The following is an 11,199-nucleotide window of genomic DNA, read 5'->3' on the forward strand; positions in this document are numbered from 1 at the left end:
TTTGGAGTAATTTTTTTTGCATGTCAGTATTGCTACCTTTTATGAAAGTAAAATATTTACTTCTTCCAGCATTCACCATTAGGAGTAAAATGAAGCACACTTTGCGTAACGTTTACCCAAGGTGTCTATTCATACAGCACCAGCACATTTCTATTCCCATTTCGCAGATGAAATGTTTTCACTTGAGACATGGCATGCAATTATCTGTGTCAAATCATTAAATACTCATTCCCCCGTTTGTGAAAGGCAGAATTGTCATTATTTATCTAACCGCACTGGGAGAGCAAAAGCAATGGATAATTTTGCGATTGATGGCTACAAAATTTCTTAAGTGTATGTTGTGGGTATCTCAGGCGGTTGGGAGAGTCTCTATTTTGTGTTTATATTCCTCAAAGTGACAGATGCACTTTAATTGCATAGGGAAGTAATTCAGCATTCAGTGTGTTTATCTGCTGGAAGGATTTCTTAGATTGTTGTGTTTATCGAGTGTGTTGACCAGATGAAAAATCAAGATTACTGTTCTGCAGTTTTCTTTATTATTATTATAATTTCCCCTCATCAGTACATCCAACATACATACAGTACACTATACAGACTCAGGCTGCATTTTTACAATCAAATTATGTGTTTTACAACTAATCAATTAAAAGATAAATAAAAAGTCAGAACACGGAGGCCACCACAATTTCTCAGACTGCAAAGTGACTTCAAAGGGACTCCTGTTTTTCCTTTTTTGTTAACCTGAATTTTCAGATGGCATCACTTAACGCTGAAAAAAGCATGATCATCAAAAGAACACGGCAGTTTTATGAACAGACATTATGGAGATACTGTACAAGGTTTTTATCCAACGGCTCCACGCAGTCATTAGCCCAGTGTGTGGTCTGTCAGCTCTTAATGATACAACAATCGAGTGGGCCAACCCGACCGGCTCTCCTTAAACTCTTCAGCTACTTTATGTCCAGATGAGATTATAACAACCTCGTCTAAGAGAAATCCAGCATCATGACAAAAAAAATTAAAAACAATCCGGAAAATAAACAGCACAATACATAGTTTATTTGTGTCCTTTATCAGCAGAACGACATCTGTGACTTCCAAAACTGTCACACATCACTGTTAAAACAGTTTTATGATGTGAAAACACTCTCCCTATCATTTAGTTTGGTTCAGTTTAAACCCAAAAATGAAGTGTTTTGGTTTAACAAAAGATCATAATTTGGGTTGAAATAAGGAATTTGTGAAGATTAGGAGACCTTTCATTGTCATGGTTGGAATAATAAATACTACAGTGGTTAGGCTTTTATTCTTCCTCTGCTCCCGTCATCATATATCTACGACCTCTAGAGAGCTTTGTCACTTCATCGTAAACAAACGTCTATTTGTCTGATTCTGTTGGGAACTACTTTGGAAAAACAGTCTCCCAAAGAAAAATAAATATAAACGCAACTCAACAAAAAAGAAACAGAATTAAATGTTACCCACCGACAAACAAACAAACAGACAGACTTTAATTGGCTTTGCTCAATAAACAGTTGCTTAAGACTCTCCTCACCAAATAGATTTTGCCGTGTTTGAACTTGGAAAGCAGGTTTGGCTGATTTTAATTAGAGGACACAGCTTTATATGCCAGTCAGGCTCCAGTGTTGCGACTGATTCATTCAATAAAAACACTTTTAGCTGAATAGCTCTCGTTCTCATACAGAGCCACATTAGAAGAAACTACTTAATTAGAGTCCTAATAATTGTTTGAATATTTTCTGTGTTGATTTATTTTCCATCGCTTGTTGTGTAATGAGGGATTATTATTATTATGATTATAATATTTTTAAATGCTGAATCACCCAGCTTTGGTATGTTGGCAGGCAAGAGTAACTTTAAAGTATCAAAATGAATGCCCCGCTGATAAAGATTTTTATTTTTGTAACCCAAGAAGATGTATGACTGTAGTGTCACTCTGTGTGTGTTTGTCCGTCCTGAATGTCCTGATAGCTGCATTCCCTTGGAGATCCACAGCTGTCTGTGTGACAGGCGACACATAGTGACACACAGCTCTGACACTGATGGATGGGAGAAACAGAATGACACACCGGAGCTTCACAGATCGAAAACATTTCAGCGCTCCACTGTGATCTCCCTCCAAGTCCCCTGTCCTGACACTCTTTATCTTTCCCAAATATAGAAAACAAAACTAGAAACTCAGCTGTTGTGTTTAACAGGAGTGATGATCAAGGGGGCTGAATTTCTGTTGCCATCAATCCCACAGGGGCTGAAGAACGGAAAGAGCTTCTCGGTGAAGTTCCATCCGGTGAAGGAGAAGATGCAAGCCCTGGAGTCTGCGTCGTGAAAGGAGACTTGACCCGCCTCGTAATCCACAAACACCCCAACCTTTTGAGGCACCTCCCGCACATTGAGGTTGATGGCAGGGCCGGCATTGGCTGTAAACTCACTTCCTTTTCTGAAGTAAATAGTCCAGTATCCGATCTTTGGGCTCAATCTTATGTCGCCCTTCCTGTTGATGGACTGGTTTGCCACTCCTAAATCCCAGTTTGTTTTGTCTTTAACCTGGACCTCATAGTAGAACTTTCCTGAGGAGAAACCCTCCTTTGCGAGGACATTGAGGACTTGTTCGAACCTCCCTGGTTTCTTTGGCAGTTGCCTCCTTCTGTCTCCATGTGTGACTTGCTTTCCATCCGGAGAAACGACGAGAAGAGGGTTGGCTGTGTCCGGATCCAGAGTCACATCCACGGCATGCTGCTGCATTTCTTTCCAGTCGGGATCACACAGCATCCTTATTTCTTTCGTCACTGTTGTCTCCAGCATGGCCATGGCTCCCTGCTCAGTGAACTCATAACTGTTAAGAGTCACATCGGACCAGTTCTTAACCTGAGGCTGAGTGATGGCAAGAGACAGGAAATTCTCAAGAAACAAAAAGTCGTCGTTGTGGGGTGCGACCTGACTAAGCTGTGATTTTATTTGCTTCAGTTGCATTATTTCTCCCTCCAGTTCTTTAATTAAGCCATTGCTCTCCATTTCAATTTTTTTCTGCTTTGTCTCAATTACCTCCGCCAGCCCTGCTTGACTTCTCCTGATGTAGTCCACCAAAGCAGTCATCGCATGCATGCTGTATGACAGGGCGTTTGCTGCATTTATTCTGCTGGCCTCCACTGACTGTTCGATCTCGTGAATTCTCTGCTGACGTGACTGGATCTTCTCATCCGTGCTTTCCTTCTCTCTTCCCAGCATACTCTTCCTTATTTGAGCCTCATCCTCCAGATTCACTATGTTATGGGCTTTATGGTCACTGACTTTACAGGACTCGCAAACAAACATTTGATCCGCCTTGCAAAACAGTTCCAAAAGCGCGTCATGCGTCTTGCACATCCTGCCCTTGAGGTTCTCAACCGGATGGATCAGTTTGTGATTTTTCATGGCTGGACTATTCTGATGAGGCTTTAGATGTGTCTCACAGAAAGACAGGAAACACCCTAAGCAGGACTTGGTGGCTGGGAGCTTCGCACCTGTGCACCAATCACAGAGCACGTATCCACTTCCTGCTTTTTCAGGGGTCACAAGAGATCTTTCAGATTTGTTAAACTTTGCGGCCATCTCAGCAATGACAGTGTTAACCCGAAGCATCGGCCTGGTGAAGAAATTCTCTTTACACAGTGGGCATTTCATTACAGTGTCAGTATTGTCCCAGTAGTTTGTGATGCAGTCGAGACAGAAGTTGTGGCCACAAGGAATCGACACAGGTTTAGTGAACACATCCTGACAGATCGAACAAAGAAAACTATCTGCATCATCAGCCATGCCTACAAATTTAAGCGGAAAAGATGAAGAAAAGTTAGAGCAGTGTTAAGTCAATCAAGATTCATAGTTGTCTGTGTTTGAAACTGAAATAAAGTAGTTATTACTAAAGACTGCAAACATGACAAATAACAACTTTACCTGGTGTGTGTGTGTGTATGTTTTTCCAAATCGTTCAGATCTGTAAAGGAAAGTAAAAAGACGGCGCTTTTTTCCTCCTTTTAGTTTCTCTTTCAGCAGGGACAGTCCCCGCCCATTTCCTTATCTTACTGGAACAAGTTAACCCTCCACAGGCTGCAATTCACAGGTGAACAAAGTTTAGAGCTGTCTTCCTGATCCATAAGAGCTTAGTGAGAGACATAAAACATGTCCCCAATCTGGACTTCAAAGGCATGCAGCTACATGCAGCAGTGATTTCTTTCAGGTGTGCATCATGAATACTATTATTTGCATTCAGTTAATGCTAGTTGAAGTATTCACAATGCTAGTGCTTCAAAAATCCCTTTTCATGTACAGTATTATGCGCAAATGAAATGAAAGCTCTGAGACAGCACAACATGCTGAACTGTAAATGGGTTTGTGAGCACGCATGTGTGTGCATTTGCATTACATGAGAGTGCTCAGTGATGGCATCTGCATAATAAACTGTAAATACCGTCGTCCTGCGCACTCTCTTCTGAGGAAACAAGGCTTTGAACACAAAAGCTTCCCTGCATCCTTGAAGGGCTTTGTCACAGCTGAAATAATCTGCGTGGGTTACATAAAGGTGTCTGTGCATTAGAAGCATTCATGTATGATTGAATGTTTTTTTTATTTATATTCCTGCATAGGTTTATCCACAAACGGCGCTTTGCAGGAATGTCGTTGTCGGCATATGAAAATGTACTGATGTTTGAAAAATTAAAATAGATTGATACATACGTACTTAACTTTTCAGTGACACAAATGAATTAGCCCCCATGCATCCATACTAGGTGTGTCACTTTAAATATGTGTATGTGGGCAATGCTGATTGCATCATATCTCAGTATTTCAGTGCTCCATTATTCAACAGTTGTGTATTTCTTTACCGTGTAAATGTAAATAGCCGCTGCAGCCTGTCGTTAATGAATCCAGTGACTGACAATGTCAAGACCTATTATAAATGAGATATTGAAAATCGGCGCTCAGACATTTTTTTGCTCAGCATTTTGAATAATTTATGGATACAGTTTATGTGCTCAGAAAAAGAAAGCTCCCCAACGTGACGTTCTCATCTGAAAATGGCCTCTGATCAGAGCTGTCTTGTGCCACGTCTTATCAGAGCCTCACCTCGATGTCTTGTCCACCATAAAACATTCAAACAACATTTGGATCAGATGGAAATTCCTTTTGATCCTGGTCCGTGTGGAGCTCCAGGACCCCGAGCCTTTCTTCTCCTCCGCGGGATCAACTCCTTGAAAGGATTAAAGGCAGTCGGGGCTTTTCTCATTCCAACTTTTTTTTCTTCACCTCTCCCTTCTTTAACCAGAGCTTTCTCCCCCTCTCATCTCTGTTCTCCGACCCATTCGGCTCTCACTTGTAGCTGCTCCTCTCCTCTCACCTTGAATACATGAATAAGAGATTAGAGGAGCTCAAAGTGCAGGAGGACACAGACCTCCCTCTATTAGAATTGAGTGCCTCCTTCTAGGTGTCTGGTCAGGTTTAAATTGAGTGTGATTCGACAGTAAAGCCTGGTCTCTAAAGCACATCATACAGCCCAAGAGACAACTGTGGTGGACTGCAGGCTGAGCTGTGTCATTAGATAACATCACCATCATCATCGATAAAACATAACAATAATATATATAATATAATAAGAACAAGAGAATCCAAGTATTGTAATCAAATTATTTTAATAATCTATAGTATAAAGCTTCAGCAGTCAGTCACATCATGTTGGTTTCTACAACCTGGCAGTTGTGTGTGTATTAATTTCCAGTGTTTTGATACGGCAGAATACCAACACGTAACTGCTTGACATATCCCTCTGCCACAGGTCACGAAGGGGAACACATTTTGTATTAAAAGGTCTGTAAGTTTGAAAGCTATCAATTTGATTTAGCTGAACTGGTTTGCTGGAACTTTGTGTTCTTTTTGGTTAAAATTCAAAATGCATTTTTTGAATTGATTTTGTCTGCCATTCCTTACAGTGTACAAAGGTTTTGCTAGATGGCCAATATGACAAGAGGAATGATTAAAGCATTCCAAAACTCTTTCAAAATGTACACATGGCAAGTTTTGTATTTTTATATTCTAGTTCAAAAGAGTCCAAAACCCAAGTTATAAAATGTATTAATTTGTAGGTCAAGGAAAAGCAGAAAAGTCTCACATTTGCGAAGCCAGAACCAAAGGAAGTTTCGCATTTTTGCTTACAAAAAAATACTTTATATAGATAATCAAAATAGCTACAAAAGGCTATGTTCTAGTTTGAGCAAGTAATATCCATAAAGAAATACTTTTTGCAGTTTGCTGTGAAAGAACTTGACCGGCCTCCACAGAATTTCATTATTCTTTCTATTTGTTGTTGTGGTTGATACTCTAGTTTACTTCAAAGTGTGTTTCGTTATTACAGCAGCAATAATTATCATATGTTTGGAAGCAGTTCAACAGCAAATATGGAAATATTGTGCATTTCAACAAATTATCTGTAAGTTCTTGTTCATTCAAACTTACATTTTTGAGTGACAGCCACAAGGATGTTTTTGAATCCAAAAACAATTGACCTCACATATTCAACATGTTCACAGTTACATTACTTGTGATATAACAGCAATTATTGAGGTAATACGCACTCAACCATGTGATGATAGAAATGTAAGCTGTCAGATTTTGTCTGGTGGCGGTTTGTATGGCAGCCATGCTCTACAGAGTTGTGAAGGCAAAAGAGAAGACTCACTCACCTCCATCATCCGGGTTTATTTACTACTTGGTCAGAGGAGAGGGTTGTGTTCCTTCCAACCCCCAGACACAACAGTTCTGGAGGGAAGATAAATAATTAGTCATGAGATGAGTTTCTCCCTTCATCCATCAGCCCGGGGAACATGGCTGCCATAGGAGAACCGAAGCCAAATGAGAGTCCTTTCCCTCCAGTGTTTTTGTTCCCCAGACACTCATCTTGAGATTTTTCTGCTTGATAGGTTGACTTTGAAACGCTCAAAAGCTCACAAGGACAACTCCATCTTTGTCATGGTGTTTTTACAGCTGCTCCCGTTAAAAGCGGCGCTTTCAGCATGAAAAAGAGGGAGAGGAGATACTACCTTTTTATGGAAAGCAGTAAGACTGAACCTTAGTTGCAAGTAAAATATCCCACTTGAAATGTTTAAGATCTTCAACATCTTTTCACACAGATCTTTCTCATCTTCTTGTATGACGTATAGTCTTGTATAGTAATTTGGCAGGATGGAGGCAGATTTTTAGGCTGTGTGAAGTCATAAGGAGGAACGGATTTCTATGGAACAGTAGCAAATGAGAAGTTATTTGAAGTTCATTAGGTGAAATACAAAAAAACAAAATACAAAAAGGAATACTGATTTTCTGTCTGATTGACACCGCAGAAAAAGGCTGTCAGTAAAGGAATAGATTCAGTGTAGGAAATGCTGGGGAATCTTTTTTTAATATGTCAGTGTGAGAAAAGTCTTTGAGAGCTGTACGTTTGGTGAATTGTATCGCTGCCACTCTGCTGCAGATAAATCAAACTGGACATTTTCTTGAAGCCTATGTGCTGCCTGGAGATTCACAGGGTCAGAAACATTATTTCCAAATGTAGAGGCTATTGTGCTATTGTATATATTCTCTTATTCATTATGCGACTTTTGGATTTATACCACTATTTGAGATCCTCCAAACACCAGAGAATACCAGCTCTGATAGGTTGCTTCAACTGTTGAATTATTCATTTGTGCTATTTTCCAGCCTCAGTGTCCGTGACTGAAAATTTTGACAAGGATTAAATGATTCAAGACTCAATGAGTTAAAATATTTTTGATGTTGCAGAGGTAAAAAACTCTGAGTTTTCTGGCTCTGGAACCCAGGAAAGCCAAATGTTTCTATCATATACTGTTAAATTGTAAAACATCTTGCATCAGCAGAAACTCTTGTGTGCTTTGTGCATACAGTAATATGAATGTTGCTGTGTTTTATAGTATTATTTGTTTAACTCCTCTGGAGGACGTAGAGGTATAGGACACTCAGTAAACCAAACCCTGTGATGTATGTCCAGCATCACTTTTTTATTTGTATGTAATTGTCAACAGCGGGATAAGGGTTTGACTTTTCAGTAAAAGTTGGTTAAAATGGATGTTCTTGCATCTCTGTCTCATTTTCATTGCTTCTATGCTTTTACCTTAGCGAGCTACTACTTGATTTTCACATTTCAAACCAGCGCTCCTCTCCTCATTTTGCAGCACTCGCCTCTGAAACCTTCTCTTTCTGTCTTTTTTTACTGAGCCACTCACTTCAGCCACATTTAATGACTCGGAGCTGCAGCCTTTTCTTGCCTGTCACAGTGGGGCTTTTAACAAGGTCCTGCACTCCTTTTGCTCTTTCCTCCTCATTCTACCATGCTGATGCCACTCTCCCTTTTCTCCCCCCTGTAATTTCGCTTTCTTTCTGAGGGTGTACAGGGCCGGACTAAAGTAGGGGAATAGAGATGGTGGTTGGTGCCTTTTTGCCTTTTTATTTAATAGGAGCCTGCACATTTCTCAGATACCTTTAGACCTTTGTAAAGACAGACTTTTCCAAATTGTAATTGGCTTGACCTACAAGCATTTATTGGATGAAAATGTTATATTTTAGTTAATTCATGAATAAAAAAAAAGATTATAGGTCTTTCAAATAATATGTACGAGTATTCTGACTAGTTAATAAATAATTAAGTTGATTGGCAGATAATTTATCTGAAACAGCATTAATAGCAAAGTAATCATTTAAGACAATTTTTAAGCAAAAGTTACAAAAACAAACAGGTCTTCTTTAATGGGAAAACTTGTTGCTTTTCTCTGTTTTCTGTGAAAGTGAATTGAATCTCTTTTCGGTCTTTATATAGTACATTGTATTTTATAGGTTAAACAATTCCTTAAGATAATAATCAGTAGATTCATTGTAAAGGAAAATAATCAGCTGCAGCAGTTATGGATATGCTTCATGGATGGATAGGTCAACTGAGGTATATTTCAGTTGGTAAGGGCAGGAATGAGTGCATGTGTTTGTGTTTCTATAGATGACTGGAGATCTGATGTCCTCTGGCTTACATTTGTATTCATAACAAACAAGGAAATTAAAGCCAGCTAAATCACCTCAGGCTCCGTGCATTTCAATTATAGACAGTATAAAAGAGTTATTGATCCATAGCAGAGGAGACACACAGAGAGGCAGAGAGATTTTTAAATACTCATCAATCGTCACACTCCTATAAGATTTGGCAAATCCGTTCTTTAATAGATTTTTAGAAGGAGGCAAGAGCCAGCGAGCTTCAGCAGATAAGTTAAACAGTTCAAAGTATTGGTGTGTTAGTGTGAAATACACTCCCTTGTGTATTCTCCAGTAATCTATATCGTCCGACAGTGCTCTCCTAGAAAGCCCCTGTGGTTTCTGGCCTTCAATCATCTTTAAGCTGCAGTAAAGAGCAGGGAGGGGCAGCCGCTCAGGTTCGTTCAGTGTTCCACCTGACCATGATTAATGTGAGAAAGTCCCGGTTCACACCTAAACCACAGAGCGTCCCCATCTCACTCCTTCACACCAACTTCAGCCCCTCTCTAAAATGGTTCAGCAGTGGGATCCGATATGTTCAGTCAGCCATGCAGCGCAGAAGCTCCAGAGGTCAACCAGCCATCTCCCAGATGTCCTGTAAGACCCTCTAGTCCCATGGATAGATTTCTTAACGGTTCTGCCGAGCACAGGAGTAGAGGCCCAAGGGGTCGAGCCTCCTGGGGGGAACCTCAGTTTGAAGTGACTGGTAACATTTCTTGTTGAAAAATGAACGACTACAAAGAGACACAAAAATACTACCATGAGGACACAAAATACAGACAAACATGGATAACTACAACAATGCAAAGCAACCACAAAGAGAAGCAAGACAACCAAAGAGACGCAACATAATTTAAAAAAATAACAACACAAATACTAAGAGTCGAAACACTGCCACAAAGAGACACAACTTGATTACAAAGAGACAAAACACGACTATAAAGATACACAAAATGACCACAAAGAGACGCAAAATCACTACAAAACACAGACAAACATGCATAACTACGACGATGCAAAGCAACCACAAAGAGAAGCAAGACAACCAAAGAGACGCAACATAATTACAAACAAGACTACAAATAGACTATAAACAACCACAAAGAGACAAAGAAACTAAATACAAAAACTAACAAATCGACGAGAAATTTCCCAAAATTGCTACAAAGAGACAAAACACTACTATAAAGAGACACAAAATTACCACAAGTGACGCAAAATGACTACAAAACACAAAAGAGAAACCAAAGGAGACAAATGACCAGTGAGATTTCCCAGAGATGTAAAACAATCACAAAATGGCAACAAAGAGACAAAGCAACCACTGGTAGTAAATACAACTGCAGTTCTACAAAACAATGCAGCTGCATCGGTTGTAATATTTTTGTGTGCATGAGGGATGGGGTGTCATTTATATGTCTGTGCCCATGGGCCCATTGTCTCATAATCCATCCACGTCTAGTTCCTTCTCACATTGTTTCCTCTCAGTTTCTGTCTTTGTATCATTGTTTTTTCTTTTCTATATACTATCTTCCCTCTGCGCCATCTGTCTCCCCCTCTGTGTCTCCTGTAACGCCACAGACGGTGCTTGTGAAATACGGGGAAGATCACAGAGGATTTCTATCTAACTGACCCCGGCGTGCCCTTCTTCTTCCTCTCACAGCTTGATCTATCATACACAAGTGCTTTTTATTGTTGTTTGGCAGCCGGCTCTTGGCCCATGGCTCTACTTGTCTCTCTCCGCCCCTCTCATCATTACTGTGAGCCTCACTCGGTTGGGAATAAGCCAACAAATTTGCATATCCTCTTTTACTATGTTTTTTTTTGTCGCGTCTGTAAAACCACACTCAACCTCACAGCCTGAATTCTCTCTGATATTGTGATGATAGAGGTCTGAAGGTTATTCGTAAAGAAAAGTCCGTCATTAAACATATATTGTTCAAGACTTACATTCCTAGAATATTTATTGTCTTAAATGACTTTCACCAAACAAGATTGAATCTCCTTAGAAAGGTGGTATTACAGTGCGTCATGCTGGATTTTCAATGACACTCTGCCTGTCTCTTAATGCTTCTTGTGGCTGTTTCTGTCACTATCCCTCCTTAAACCTTTACAAAAACA

The 11,199-nt window shown here is 39.9% G+C and overlaps 1 protein-coding gene across 1 annotated transcript; it reads right to left on the reverse strand.

Moving 5' to 3' along the window:
- Window positions 1–513: 513 nt before the first annotated feature.
- Window positions 514–4,033, reverse strand: LOC129089873 (zinc-binding protein A33-like). Its single transcript, XM_054597269.1, has 2 exons — window positions 3,952–4,033; window positions 514–3,815 (listed from the first exon to the last, which is right to left on the reverse strand). The coding sequence occupies exon 2, from the start codon at window positions 3,811–3,813 to the stop codon at window positions 2,200–2,202; it is 1,614 nt and encodes a 537-aa protein (XP_054453244.1). The 5' UTR covers window positions 3,814–3,815; window positions 3,952–4,033; the 3' UTR covers window positions 514–2,199.
- Between the last annotated feature and the right edge of the window lie 7,166 nt (window positions 4,034–11,199).

This window comes from Anoplopoma fimbria, chromosome 4, assembly GCF_027596085.1.
Source record: "Anoplopoma fimbria isolate UVic2021 breed Golden Eagle Sablefish chromosome 4, Afim_UVic_2022, whole genome shotgun sequence".
Taxonomy (NCBI): domain Eukaryota; kingdom Metazoa; phylum Chordata; class Actinopteri; order Perciformes; family Anoplopomatidae; genus Anoplopoma; species Anoplopoma fimbria.